The sequence below is a fragment of the Bufo bufo genome, chromosome 7, assembly GCF_905171765.1.
Source record: "Bufo bufo chromosome 7, aBufBuf1.1, whole genome shotgun sequence".
Lineage (NCBI taxonomy): Eukaryota > Metazoa > Chordata > Amphibia > Anura > Bufonidae > Bufo > Bufo bufo.
In genome coordinates, this window is record NC_053395.1 from 19,057,254 (window position 1) to 19,072,756 (window position 15,503).

At 46.1% G+C, this 15,503-nt stretch overlaps 1 protein-coding gene across 1 annotated transcript; it reads left to right on the forward strand.

Moving 5' to 3' along the window:
• Nucleotides 1-344: 344 nt before the first annotated feature.
• On the forward strand, nucleotides 345-5,634 carry PTX4 (pentraxin 4). Its single transcript, XM_040440437.1, has 3 exons — nucleotides 345-595; nucleotides 2,551-3,532; nucleotides 4,757-5,634. The coding sequence occupies exons 1-3, from the start codon at nucleotides 458-460 to the stop codon at nucleotides 5,395-5,397; spliced, it is 1,761 nt and encodes a 586-aa protein (XP_040296371.1). The 5' UTR covers nucleotides 345-457; the 3' UTR covers nucleotides 5,398-5,634.
• The last annotated feature ends 9,869 nt before the right edge of the window (nucleotides 5,635-15,503 follow it).

Below are 15,503 nucleotides of genomic sequence, written 5' to 3' on the forward strand. Positions count from 1 at the left end.
TTTGTATGCATTATGTATTGTCATCTATTCTTCAGGTTCTTGTGTATCCACTTCAGGCAAAGATGGAACTGAGATTGTGGTATCTGTAAAAGACAGAAATAAGTCTGACATACCGCAGTCACTTTCTTAGTCTCCCATAAATATCACTTTTTTCTGGAGCCTCTTCTGGTGGCTAAAATTGGCTCATTAGGAATAGTCCTGGTGTCTGCAAAACTCATCTATTTGTGGATGGAGGCAGTAGGGGGGGGGGGGGTGTAGAAATAGAAGAGAGAAGAAGTTTGGAGTGAGGAGTGGAGGACTAGAGGGGACAGCTCAGCAGAGACGCACGTGAGAGGAGAGAAGAAGGAGGATAAAATACAAGGAATTAAAGGGATGATACAATAAAGGCAAAGAAGAGGAGCATCAAAAAGAGGTCACAGGAGAGTACACTGAACACAAAAAAGAAAATTCTCCGGAGATGGGGTCAGGTGGAAACATGTGCAGATCACTATTAGTTTTCTTCGTCCTGTGTCTTCCGGGTGTCTTCATGGAACAGACCCGTCTTCTAGAACAGAGGAAGCCTTTCTTTGAACGTTTTAGACGGTTGGAGGAGCAGGTGAGCCAGACAGATAAGCAATAAGTGCTGATTTATTATGGTCCTGTATTATACTGCAGAGCTGAAGTCACTATTCTGCTGGTGCAGTCACTGTGTACATACATTGCATTACTTATCCTGTACTGATCCTGAGTTACATCCTGTATTATACTGCAGAGCTGCACTCACTAATCTGCTGGTGCAGTCACTGTGTACATACATTGCATTACTTATCCTGTACTGATCCTGAGTTACATCCTGTATTATACTGCAGAGCTGCACTCACTATTCTGCTGGTGCAGTCACTGTGTACATACATTACTTAACCTGTACTGATCCTGAGTTACATCCTGTATTATACTGCAGAGCTGCACTCACTATTCTGCTGGTGCAGTCACTGTGTACATACATTACTTATCCTGTACTGATCCTGAGTTACATCCTGTATTATACTCCAGAGCTGCACTCGCTATTCTGCTGGTGCAGTCACTCTGTACATACATTACTTATCCTGTACTGATCCTCAGTTACATCCTGTATTATACTCCAGAGCTGCACTCGCTATTCTGCTGGTGGAGTCACTGTGTACATACATTACTGATCCTGTACTGATCCTGAGTTACATCCTGTATTTTACTCCAGAGCTGCACTCACTATTCTGCTGGTGCAGTCACTGTGTACATACATTACTTATCCTGTACTGATCCTGAGTTACATCCTGTATTATACTCCAGAGCTGTGAGCTCAATTATGCCTGCTTCAAAGCTGCACATTCCCTTCTGGTTCAGAGTCTGCAGAGTTCACACTCTATTACCTGTGGATCTATGAGTGTGAACTCTCCGTGAACCAATCCCAGGTGTCTCATGAAGCCTTTTTCTCCTGGTGGTTGCGGACGGCTGACAGAAGTGTCAACTGCAGCCTGAAAAAGCTGCAGCACCTGCCTGGCACTGTGCTGATGGTCAGCAGTGATTTATGGTTGCCTGGTTTTACTTTCAAAGGAATAAAGCGGCATTCAAACGTTTCCTTGCGAGCCGTCATATGCATTTGCTGTGCAGGTGTCTGTCTTCTATTGTTCTCTGTTATCAGCCATTTTGGCTATATTAATTGTTCAATGGGACAACTGGGATGTCATGAACCCACTGTGCCACGTGTCCTAACTCCTCTAAGGGCGTTGGCTAAGTGAACCCCTCATTCTTCACAGTACCCCTGATGGTGGGGATAGACTTTCCCGAGGGGAACACCAGGTCGCTACCTCTTGAGAAGGATAGGCACACAAGGCAGCTGGTCAAGGCGGACCAGGAGATACCTGAGCAAGGTACCAGAGGTACAAGCATTGTCAGCAGGCCAAGTCATAACCAGGAGCAACAGTGCAGGACCGAAGGATGAGGCAGAGGCGAAGTCAGACTGGTAATAGGTCAGGGCAGGCGGCACAGGTACAGGTCAGGCAATCTGGGTCGGCAACAGGAGAGTCAAGGCAAGCAGGCAGGGATCTAACAGGTAGCGGATATCAGGAACCTTAGCAGGACATGAGGACCTTGACAGTGAGGCATCTGGGAAGGGGGCTGAGCCACTTATATATGTGCAGGAGGGCTAGGATTGGTCAGCGAGGTCACATGATCTAACCCATAAAATACAGGAAGTAACGGGCGCCGGCCCTTAAGTAAATGCTGCAGGAAACAAGCAGAAAGCATGCTGTGGCCAGGGCTGAAAGGAAACACTGGCAGCAGATCACCACTGAACACTGCGCCCGGGACCGCGGCGGTAAGCAGGGGAACAGCAGCGCACATCAGCCGCTGTTACATGGGAGGAACTCTAAAAATTCCCTCCCCCCTGTCAAATATCTCCAGAGACATTTCCATCTATCTATGTGACTGATATCAGATGCTGCACTATTATAAGCTCCTGCACTATGAGATTCTGATGTCACAGATTGTTTATGGAGTTCGCCAAATAATCCACAATGTGTCTCTTTGCAGTTTCGTCGCTTTCAGGAAGTCACCTTGACCCGTCTACAAGGAATCGCTGAAAACTACAACGTCTCCTACAACATTGACGCCCGCTTCCATCATATTCACAACCAGCAGCAATCACTGGCCGAAAACTTCAACGTCACCAACGAGGTGACGCAGGCCGAGCTAAATGGCATCAAATTCTGGCTGAAAAAGATTCAGAAGAAAACCAAAAAGTTGGACTTGAAGTTCTCCACCCTGGAACAGGCCGTGGCAGAGAGAAACAAGCAGCTAACCAAAGAGAACAAAGTTCGAGACGTGACTGTGGCCAACCTGACATCGGCCCTCAGCGGCCAGAAGAGGATCATCTACCAGCTGGTGAAGGACAAGAGCGCGTTACAGAAGGGGATGGAGATGCTCCGCGAGTCTGTGGAAAGACAAGGAGGCAAAATAGTGGATTTGGAGATGCAGTTGCAGAATATGCACCAAAATGAGATCATGCCACCAAGTGCTTTGATGGCACCACAAGTGATGAACCGAACCCCTGAAACCAGACAAGAAGTTCCATCACATACCGACTCTGGACCTAAAACTTCCCAACAACGCATGGTAAAGCTCCAGGGCAAACATAATCAGATGAAAAAGTTGCAAGAAGACCTGATGACCACCATTGGTAAGATGTCTCCCATGGCAGCTCAACATAGAGAGGAGACCAGGACGCTCGGTCCAACCAAGGAAAAGACAACTCGTCTCCAAACTACAAGGGCACCATCAAGTGTGACACTGGTTCCACATCAGAACCACAAAACTACCCAGTATGAAGACCAGGTGACGGATGACCACATCGCTAGTAATGTCATCCAGATTTTAGCCTTAAGAGGAAATGTGACCAAGGATGACAGCCCTCCTGGAGGGATCAAAGCTCCATATGTACACAGTACAAGGAGGCCATTACAAGTCACCGAGGCCCCAGAACCAGAAGAGAAGACCACCAAGGTCCCAGCAACACGTAAGATTATCAAATGTAGTCAGCGGATGTCAGGCATCAGGGTTCATGTATCCTGCCTCTTTAGGTACCATGTTGGTGAGACTGGTGGGATCTGTGAGAACCCGGACTTAAGCCTCATTCACACGTCCGTGTTCCACGGACGTGTGCTGTACGTGTTCTCCCCATTAATTTTAATGTGTGTATTCACACATCAGTTTTTTACCACGGTCCGTGGGTCCGTGTTTTAGCACAGATGCATGCTCTAATTTGTCCATGTTCACTAATCCATCACGCCCATTATAGTCTACGGGCCCATGAAAACCACAGATGCAACACGGATGCCATTTGTGTTTCATCCGTGTTTCACAGATCATTAGGAAGAGATGCTTTGAAAAAAAATTTTCAGCTGTGCCGAGTCAGTGAAACAAGGATGGCACACGTACAGCAAAAAACGGACACACGGACCCGACACGGATTAATCGTGGACATATTCACGGAGGCATCACTGACACTTTTTCACGGATTTAAGCACACACAGGCGCTAAAATGAGTTATATGTGCCGCCATCTTGTGCACAGATATAAACACAGCCAAAGATGTATATGCATCTACAATTTCTGGGTGTTATACAGCAAAAGATTCAGAACCCATAACCCTAAATTAATTCACTCAGACCTTAAAATAAATTACAAAATCAAATTAAAAACTTTAAACAGACCAGATAAAAAAATAAAATAAAAATATTTAGACCAAACCCCTCCATTTTCAGACCAGATGTAAAAATGAAAACTCCAGACACGAACAAAAAAAAAAAAAAAAACATTTCAGGCCCCAAACCAGAGCCAAAAATGAAGACCCCAGACCATAGAAAAAATATGAGGCCAAAATCATTTTGCTCAAAAACCAGTAGGTTGCTGTGTAGAACTTGTGATGTTCTCTTTATCAGAGTTCATACCCCAGACCAGACCCCTCCATTCACAAACCAGACAAAAATTGAAGACCTCAGACCAGAGACAAAAATATGATTTCAGACCACACACTAGACCCCTCCATGTACAGGCCAGACCCAAAAATCAAGGCCCCAGACCAGTAGTCTGACCTAATGTACACTTCCTAGGCCCCAGTTACAGCAGAAACACAATCTGATGGGTGCCAATTTCAGCTGCACCCCTGAAGGTATATGTATGTCCTGTGTATATGTACGTATACTGTATGATCACAACATGTTCTTGTTTTTGGTTTCAGTCTGCAACGTGGATTCTATGCTCATTTTCCCCAATTCTTCCACGGAGAACTTCGCAACATTCGGTAAGGGATTGAGGGAACCCTTGCATGAACTCTCCATCTGCAGCTGGGTGAAGACTAATGTAAGCTACGTAGGCACCATCCTTTCATATGCAACAGAAGAGAACGACAACAAGCTGGTTCTTCATGGCAGACATGGTGCCACCTATGACTCACTTCACTTTGTCATTGGAGACCCGGCTTTCCGAGAACTCCCGCTTGTCCCGCTGGCAGATGGCAGTTGGCACCACACCTGCTTCATCTGGTCCTCCATCCAAGGCAAATACTGGTTCTATGTTGACCGCAGGTTAATTGTTATTGGCTCCAAATTTCAGAAAGGTTATGAGATCCCTCCTGGAGGATCTTTAGTTCTTGGCCAAGAACAGGACACCTTGGGTGGTGGCTTTGACAGCTCGGAAGCTTTTGTTGGACAATTGGCAGGATTTGCAATGTGGAATAGAGCTTTAACACCTGGAGAAGTCTCTGGTATTGCCACTGGTAAAGGCTTGCCAAGAGGTACCATCTTAACCATCGCTGATGCCTCCTCGCTTCATGGTTCAGTGGAGCGGGTGGACTGTACCTGTCTGGAGCACTGTCTGTAGATTTCCATAATGCTGTGTTAATAGAGGATTGCCTCCATATTGGACAATTATTTATGGGACCGCTATGGGCATGTTACACCATCTATGTAAACCCACCATTAGTGACCAATAATCAAAAATATATTAGTATATTTAGCCAGTCAAAATGAGTGTCAGACTGGCCCAAAAGAAGATCCTCGATGACTGGCCACCACATGGCCCATGAGGTCCTCAAATGACTCTAGGACCCATTAACTATTAGGGTTGTTTACACATACAGGGAGTGCAGAATTATTAGGCAAGTTGTATTTTTGAGGATTAATTTTATTATTGAACAACAACCATGTTCTCAATGAACCCAAAAAACTCATTAATATCAAAGCTGAATATTTTTGGAAGTAGTTTTTAGTTTTAGCTATTTTAGGGGGAATCTCTGTGTGTGCAGGTGACTATTACTGTGCATAATTATTAGGCAACTTAACAAAAAACAAATATATACCCATTTCAATTATTTATTTTTACCAGTGAAACCAATATAACATCTCAACATTCACAAATATACATTTCTGACATTCAAAAACAAAACAAAAACAAATCAGTGACCAATATAGCCACCTTTCTTTGCAAGGACACTCAAAAGCCTGCCATCCATGGATTCTGTCAGTGTTTTGATCTGTTCACCATCAACATTGCGTGCAGCAGCAACCACAGCCTCCCAGACACTGTTCAGAGAGGTGTACTGTTTTCCCTCCTTGTAAATCTCACATTTGATGATGGACCACAGGTTCTCAATGGGGTTCAGATCAGGTGAACAAGGAGGCCATGTCATTAGATTTTCTTCTTTTATACCCTTTCTTGCCAGCCACGCTGTGGAGTACTTGGACGCGTGTGATGGAGCATTGTCCTGCATGAAAATCATGTTTTTCTTGAAGGATGCAGACTTCTTCCTGTACCACTGCTTGAAGAAGGTGTCTTCCAGAAACTGGCAGTAGGACTGGGAGTTGAGCTTGACTCCATCCTCAACCCGAAAAGGCCCCACAAGCTCATCTTTGATGATACCAGCCCAAACCAGTACTCCACCTCCACCTTGCTGGCGTCTGAGTCGGACTGGAGCTCTCTGCCCTTTACCAATCCAGCCACGGGCCCATCCATCTGGCCCATCAAGACTCACTCTCATTTCATCAGTCCATAAAACCTCAGAAAAATCAGTCTTGAGATATTTCTTGGCCCAGTCTTGACGTTTCAGCTTGTGTGTCTTGTTCAGTGGTGGTCGTCTTTCAGCCTTTCTTACCTTGGCCATGTCTCTGGGTATTGCACACCTTGTGCTTTTGGGCACTCCAGTGATGTTGCAGCTCTGAAATATGGCCAAACTGGTGGCAAGTGGCATCTTGGCAGCTGCACGCTTGACTTTTCTCAGTTCATGGGCAGTTATTTTGCGCCTTGGTTTTTCCACACGCTTCTTGCGACCCTGTTGACTATTTTGAATGAAACGCTTGATTGTTCGATGATCACGCTTCAGAAGCTTTGCAATTTTAAGAGTGCTGCATCCCTCTGCAAGATATCTCACTATTTTTGACTAATATAGGGTGTTGATGTCATTAGACCACACCCCTTCTCATTACAGAGATGCACATCACCTAATATGCTTAATTGGTAGTAGGCTTTCGAGCCTATACAGCTTGGAGTAAGACAACATGCATAAAGAGGATGATGTGGTCAAAATACTCATTTGCCTAATAATTCTGCACGCAGTGTAGTCTATTGGTCCTAATGATAGTGTAGGTTCTTAGAGTACTTTCCTCTGGAGGGCCCTCACCTTCCACCCAAAGCATATGATGTCCAATGGTGCATACCACAATAGGGCCTCACAGAAATCCTTATAGACCTCTAACAAAGGTCCTACAGAGCCATAATATGTCCATGAATATGAGGCCAAAATCATTTTGATAAAAAAAAACTGTAGATTGCTGTGTAGAACTTGTTATATGCTCTCTTTATCGGACACAGTGACCCTTAAACATCCTGCAGAACCCATGTATACTGTGCAACTGCCACGTGTGTCACTTAATATGTATGGTACATGTATGTATATTCTAGTATGTGTGCTCTACCTATGCTAAGAATATTATTACAAATTCTTCAACTGATATTTAAGAATTGTGTAAGAAAGTATTTTAATGCTCTTGAGGCTGTAACTTCTCCTCCAGTTCTCCAATCTGTCTGCTCTGGTACCTGGGCTTTGGCTCTGACAGTATTCCCTGTCCACTTCCTGTCTTGGCTGAATCTCCTCCCCTATCCTGACCATGTATCTGGTGCCCTCAGCTGGAGTGAGATGTTACAGAGGTGCCTCTGTGTGTTACACTATGTCTAGAGATGGATAGTCTTCCTATTTGATTCCATGCGTTCAACATACATAGAGAAACGCTGAAACTGAGGTTAGTGGTCATCACTTTGGTGGCCTACAAAATATTGTAGACTGACACCAAAGCTCTGCTCAGAAAACGTCTTATATATGTTTATATATTGTCGGGTGAGCACTGCAGTACAATATAGAAGGAAAGGATACTAGGTCAACCCCCACTTGACCATCAAGGGAAGATTATGACCACCAGATATCTAGTTCAGGCAAATGTTGCAAACATCTGCACTGTGTTATGGTCGTGGATCCCCAGACCCTAATTATAAAATGTCTTTTGGACTCTTGCCATGAAATAGTCAATGTATGGTCCAAACCAACAGCCCATTGCCTACCACTAAGATCCTGTGAGGCTAAGACTATCCAATAGTGGTGGACTCGCTGCAGGGATAACCTGAAGCAATAGCTGGTCATCCCTCTTCCCTGGCATAATCTCAGTGCTACCTTGAGGCTTTAAGGCTGGGGCTAGATGATGATATGTGAACTGTGACTCTGTTGGGCATTAATGCATGGAGTTCCAACTCATCAGTCACAAAAAATTGCAGCAGATGACAACTTTGGTGCAAAGGATTTTACATTTTCCATTGATCTCCATGGGGACAAGAAAAAAGTTGCACCAAGGTTCCATCACTCCTCTCGAGTGGGTTTGGTCTTCTCAGTGGAGTCATGGTCCAGATCTAGCCTTACATGAGGCAGTAACTCACAACATCTCCACAAACATAAGTATGATGTTTTCAAGATGACAAACTCGTGAACTGGTGGATCTTCTCTGATTTATGACCACTTGACCCCTTTCAGGAACTAAAGACTGGATGTTTGGAGAAAGTTTACCCAAGTGTAGTGAAGTTTTACTGTGCCATATGCTCAGTTGTCCCAACTGTGAGGAGACCTTTAAATAACTCAAGAATAACAAGCATTGAGAAGGTGCTCGGGTTACATCTTTCTCCAGTACTGTTCTCGGCCATGAAGAAATCTTTTTTACAAGATCAGGCTGGTTCAGAAGCCGACATGGACTCCTGGAGGAATCTGGTTGTCATTCTCTCGTGTCTCGTCTGTGGCTTGTCTTGTGGGGATGTTGGGTGGCCGCTGCTAAATATGGACTTCTTGGATGAGGACATCAGGAAAGAAGTTGACCAGGCTCTTCGGGTGGTGAACCATCCAAGCTTCCAAGGATGGAGGTTGGAGCTTATCCAACAGGTGAGAAGCACACATTTCATGGTAGTTCCAGACTTTGCATATCTTGCATAACTGGAGCATGAGGTCTCTTACATACTAGTGGGCAGCAGCGTTTATACCAAAAGGTCTCCTGCAGCACATAAAGGGTCAGCAGTACTATACATGGGATGCAATGCTTGGGCAAACCATCATAGAGATCTTGCACTGGGATATGGTTTGGTTGGGGGTGGGAGGTTATAGTGTGGGCAGTGCACCCTTAATGTCACTCAATATAGACATGTTATATTTACCTATACCTGACTGGACTCAAGGTTGATAAAGTTTGTCTGTACTGATACATTGTAACAAACTATCAGGGCAGGAGATTTGTGTTGTTGATGAGTGTAGTTCACAGAGGCTTGTCTAAGCTGGATAGAATTGCAGCAAACCATAAATTGTGAAGGCCTGTAAATTACAAAGCTTCCATTTACTGACAGCAAACAGATATCTTGAAGATGATAGCAAATTGAAACATAAGGTCTATTAGAGAGTTGCAACATGTTTCATTGGGCAACAGACTGCCGTCTAGCTCCAAGTTAGAGCTCTGCAAACCCCTCCTCTAGCTCCAGCTCTGCAGACCCTTCCTCTAGCCGCAGGTTACAGCTCTGCAGACCCCACCTCTAGCTCCAGGTTACAGCTTTGCGGACCCATCCACTGGCTCCAGGTTACAGCTCTGCAGACCCCTCCTCTAGCACCAAGCTACAGCTCTACAGACCTCTCTTTAGCTTCAGGTTACAGCTCTGCAGGCTCATCCACTGGCTCCAGGTTACAGCTCTGAAGACCCCTCCTCTAGTTGCAAGTTATAGCTCTGAAGACCCTTCCTCTCGATCCAGTATACAGCTATGCACACCCCACCTATAGCTCCAGGTTGCAGCTCTGCAGACCCATGCACTGGCTGCAGATTACAGCTCTGCAGACCCCTCCTCTAGCACCAGGTTACAGCTTTGCAGACCTCTCCTCTAGCTCCAGGTTACAGCTCTGCAGACCCCTCCTCTAGCTCCAGGTTACAGCTCTGCAGACCCCTCCTCTAGCTCCAGGTTACAGCTCTTCAGACCCCTCCTCTAGCTCCAGGTTACAGCTCTGCAGACCCCTCCTCTCGCTCCAGGTTACAGCTCTGCAGACCCCTCCTCTAGATTCAAGTTACAGCTCTGCAGACCACTCCTCTGGCTCCAGGTTACAGCTCTGCATACCCCTCCTGTAGCTCCAGGTTAGGCTACTTTCACACTTGCGTTCGGAGCGGATCCGTCTGCATTATATTTCACAAGAAAATCTAAGTGTGAAAGTTAGTCAGACGGATCCGTCCAGACTTTGCATTGAAAGTCAATGGGGGACGGATCCATTTGAAAATTGCACCATATTGTGTCAACTTCAAATGGATCTGTCCCCATTGACTTACATTGTAAGTCTGGACCGATCCGTTTGGCTCCTCACGGCCAGGCGGATACCCGAACGCTGCAAGCTGCGTTCGGGTGTCCGCCTGCTGAGCGGAGCGGAGGCCAAGCGGAGCCAGACTGAGGCATTCTGAGCGGATCCGCATCCACTCAGAATGCATTGGGGCTGGACGGATGCGTTCGGGGCCGCTTGTGAGAGCCTTCAAACGGAACTCACAATCGGAGCCCCGAACGCTAGTGTGAAAGTAGCCTTACAGAGCTGCATTCCACTCTATTACAGGCTGCGCCCCGGATGCACATCGGTCTGGTTGAATTATGGCTTCAGTTCAGGAAACTCCAGAAAGATCAGGACGAAATGTGGAGGAAGATGAAGAGGATGATGAGGACTTCTGCAGCGTCTTGCCAAGGTGTAAAATGTGTAACCTAATCCACACCCCCTCACATATATTGGCAAAGAAAGTGACATTAAAACCTTAAGCCCCGCACCATTCTGCTTGCTAATGCCCCAATCTATGCAGAAGCAATTTCCTAATTCCTTTCTATCACACATTTTTACAAAAATCTCATTACTACAGCCTTCAGTGCACCGAAGAACGGGCTGAAAGTGTTTGTACCCCTGAAATTTTTTCAGCAAATTAAGTATTTCTTCCAGAAAATTATTGCAATTACATTATGTTTTGTTCTATACATGTTTATTTCCTCTGTGTGTATTGGAACACAAAAAAACCGGAGAAAAATAAGCCAAAAATTATATAATTTCACGCAAAACTCCAAAAATGGACTGCACCATCAACTTAAAATTTTTGATGCACACCCTTTGGAAGAAATAACTGAAATCGGACGCTTCCTATAACCATCGACAAGCTTCTTGCACTTCTCAACTGGAATTGTGGACCACTCTTCTCTTGCCAGGTCTCCAGGCCTTCACATTTGGAGGTCGCCTTCTCCCAACAGCAATTTTAAGATCTCTCCACAGGTATTCAATGGGATTTCGATCCGGACTCATTGCTGGCCACTTCAGAACTCTCCAGGGCTTTGTTTCCATCCATTTCTGGGTGTTTCTTGAAGTATGTTTGGGGTCATTGTTCTGCTGGAAGACCCATGACCTAGGACGCAAACCAAACCAGCTTTCTGACACTGGGTCCTTGACTGCGACCCAAAATCCTTTGGTATTCTTCAGATTTCATGATGCCTTGCACACAGTCAAGGCGCCCAGTAGAAGAGGCAGCAAAACAACCCCAAAACATCTTTGAAGGTCCACCATATTTGACTGAAGGTACAGTATCCTTTTCTTTGTAGGCCTCGTTCTGTTTTCGGTAAACAGTAGAATGATGTGCTTTACCAAAAAGCTCTATCTTGGTCTCATCTGTCCACAAGACGTTTTCCCCAGAAGGATTTTCTGCGGTCTAGCTTTTTGATGTCTCTGTGTCAGCAGTGGTGGGGTCCTCCTGGCGTAGCTGACACTGGTCCACCATGAGCCTGCACCACAGCTTGAATTTCTTTGGAACTGTTGAAGATTGTTGATATTTTTCCACAATTTTGGTTCTCAAGTCCTTAGACAGTTCTCTTCTTCTCTTTCTCTTCTCCAGACAAGGCAAAGATTGAGACGACTTCTCCTCCTTATTATCTGGCTTTAGGTGTGACTTTTATGTTGCCCACACCTGTTACTTGTCACAGGTGAGTCTGAACGAGCATCACGTGCTTGAAGCAAAGTTGTCTACCCACAATTTTGAAAAGGTGCCAACATTTTTGGAGTTTTGTGTGAAATTATGTCCAATTTGCCTTTTTTTTCTCAGTTTTCTTTTTGTGTTGTTCCAGTACACACAAAGGAAATAAACATGTGCATAACAAAACAAGTGTTATTTCTGGGAGAAATACTTCATTTTCTGGAAAAATGTCAGGGGTGCCATGACTGTACCTGAGACCTGCCGGCAGCAGTCACATGATTTCCGCCAGATTTTCTCAATATAGAGTGAAACCATCTTTAAGACATTGATGTAACTTCTAACATATTAGGACATTTGTAGGCCTGCCCCAAAGAACATTAGCGCCCCCTTTATGCAAATTTACATAAGCCACACCCCAAATCTCAGACAAGAAAACTATAGGGGGTCACAGCTGCAATTGGGGCCCCATGGTCCAGGGGACCCTCAAGCCACTTGCAGTGAGTAGTTTTATACGTAAATATAAAAAGTACTCTGCTCATCACTAGAAAGTGTTCTGTGCCCCCTGGTGAGCGGGGAGGCGTTGCGCCTCCGTCCACCTCCGGTACCCTGTGCCTCTTCCTCCTGGCTGCAAATGCGGACCCAAAAGCCAAACTTGAGCCTAGGTGTTGGAGTGGGTGAAGCTGGCATGCCATCCTGCTAGTTGCTGTCTGGGGGGCGGTGGGGTGGTAAATGCTGGGAGGGGGCGTTTAACAGTCTTGTATGGGGCCCCCCCCCCACTTTCTGGTTGTGTTCTTGTATGTAATCCCCATCACTCAAACTATTTTCCAGAACTGAAAGACCAAATCAGGGATTTTAGTACCCAGGTGCCCAAGAGGGTGGACGTGATCGAAAACCGGGTGGAAATAATGAGCGTGAGAGTCAAGGCAATGGAGGAGGAGCATGGATCTGCAAACCGAACACAAACGATGGAGGATCATCTAGAAGGGGGCAAGACCGCTTCTGAGAGGAGGACCCGCACCCTGCAGCCACGCTCCAGCAGTGCCACGGGGTCCAGAAAAGTCAGCAAGACCCAGCTTGTCCACAAGGTGGCAGCTCTCACCGAGATACTGAACGGGCACAACGAGCTGCTGGTGGAGCTGTATCAGAGGATGACTGCTCTGGAGGAAATGAAGGTGGCAAAACCCACTCCGGTCACACCGCAAGACGGGAGCGGAGATGGACGTTAAATGCCGGCTGCTCCGTGTGCTTGGACAGGGACACTACAGCACCACTGGGATCCGGCCACAACAGCGACACCTGAACCCAAACTGCAGGGCAGCGAAAAAACATTGTCTGTTCATGTCTTAGACTCCAGTCACATCCAAAGCTGCATTCACAATTCTGCTGACTTTGCCTCCAAAGCCGAAGTCAAGTCTTTGCTGGCTTCCTGTCCGCTCTCAGTTTTTTGCATTGCTCCGCATTTCACGTCTGCTTCATACTGGCTGACTGTCCATACACCACAGCGCAATCTGCTGCAATGCATGGTGGGAGATGAGAGGATAATGCATAATACCATGGCAACTTACCTGTAAGGACTGTGCAAATTGTGAATGCAGCTCTGGGTGTGACTGGAGTCTAAGGCACAATGTAACTCAATAGATTTATGAATGCAGCTCTGGGTGTGACTGGAGTCTAAGGCATAATATAACTCAGTAGAATTATGAATGCAGCTCTGGATGTGACTGGAGTCTAAGGCACATTGTAACTCAGTAGAATTATGAATGCAGGTCTGGGTGTGACTGGAGTTTAATGGATAATGTAACGCAGTAGAATTATGAATGCAGCTCTGGGGGAAACTGAAATGTAAGGCATAATGTAACTCAGAAGCATTACGAATGCAGCTCGTGATGTGACTGGAGTTTAAGGCACAGTGTAACTCAGAGCAGGTTCCTTGATGATCTTGAGGGTCCTTGCAGTGGGAACCCCATAATACATGAGCTGCAGGGACGCCTCTTATATTATGCCTTCCCGTTATCCAGTAATTCTCCAGGTCAGGAGCTGAGTATCAGGAGAAGCATCGATACTATGAGCTCTGCATGGACTGAGACCCCCGGGGTGACTGCAGCTGCTGACCAGATGTGGAGGGGGGCCGCGGGGCCCTGGAGGAATCACATTCCAGGCTTATGTGATCTGCCGTCCACTGTCTCCATATTACCTGCGTTCTGTGTGTGAACAATAATCCACATATATGATAATAAACGACCGTACTGTGTATGACAAGTGCTGCAATACCGCGCGCGCCGCTCCTGGAAGAAGCTATATGTACTTTATACAGCAAACAAAAGGTTAATAATACAGAAAAATACCACCATACTGAGCTAAAATAATACCCCCATACTGAGCCAAAGTAGTAACCCCATACTAAGCCAAAATAATACCACCATACTGAGCCATTATAATACCCCCATACGGAGCCAAAATAATACCACCATACTGAGCTAATATAATACCCCCATACTGAGCCAAAGTAATACCCCCATACTGAGCTAATATAATACCCCCATACTAAGCCAAAATAATACCACCATACTGAGCTAATATAATACCCCCATACTAAGCCAAAATAATCCCACCATACTGAGCTAATATAATACCCCCATACTGAGCCAAAGTAATACCCCCATACTGAGCTAATATAATACCCCCATACTAAGCCAAAGTAATACCCCCATACTGAGCCAAAGTAATACCCCCATACTGAGCCAATATAATACCCCCATACTGAGCCAATATAATACCCCCATACTGAGCCCAAATAATACCCCTGAGCTTCAGTAATCCCAGTGGTTAAATATTACTGCTATATAGTGGCTAAATAACGACCAATGCTTAAAGGGGTATTGCCATCTCAGAGCCGCCCTCCTGGGTGAGGGGTCAGGACTATAACCACCAGTGGGTTGTGCTCGGTGGGACCGCATCTAACAGGCAGCATGCCATGTCTGTGCAGGACCCTTTTAGAAGTACCTCATTAATACCGTGCACTGGTCGTCCCCACACCATGTAGTCTGTGGGGGTCGGCGCGGTCCTCTCCCCTCCCACCACTGAAACTAACCGCCTCTTATTGCTCTGTACATTAGTATATGGGCACGGCAGTAGTATGTGTCACACGGCATGGCAGTAGTATATGGGACACATTTATTGCAGTGACATTTCTACACGCTGTACCACTTGATTTGTGTCTGCAGCAGCCTGACACCGGCCCCCGGGCCCTGAGGCGAGAGCAGTCACGTGACAGAGCGGGCACAGCGGCGGAAAGTCCCACATTACAACTCATCAGAAGTTTCCCTGCCGCCATGTTGCTATGGTAACTCGGCGGAAGCGCTGGAGTCAGCAGGACTACATTACCCGTCATCCCCCGGGCGCGCATTCCAGGTGTGACCCCGGTGACGCGCCGTAGCT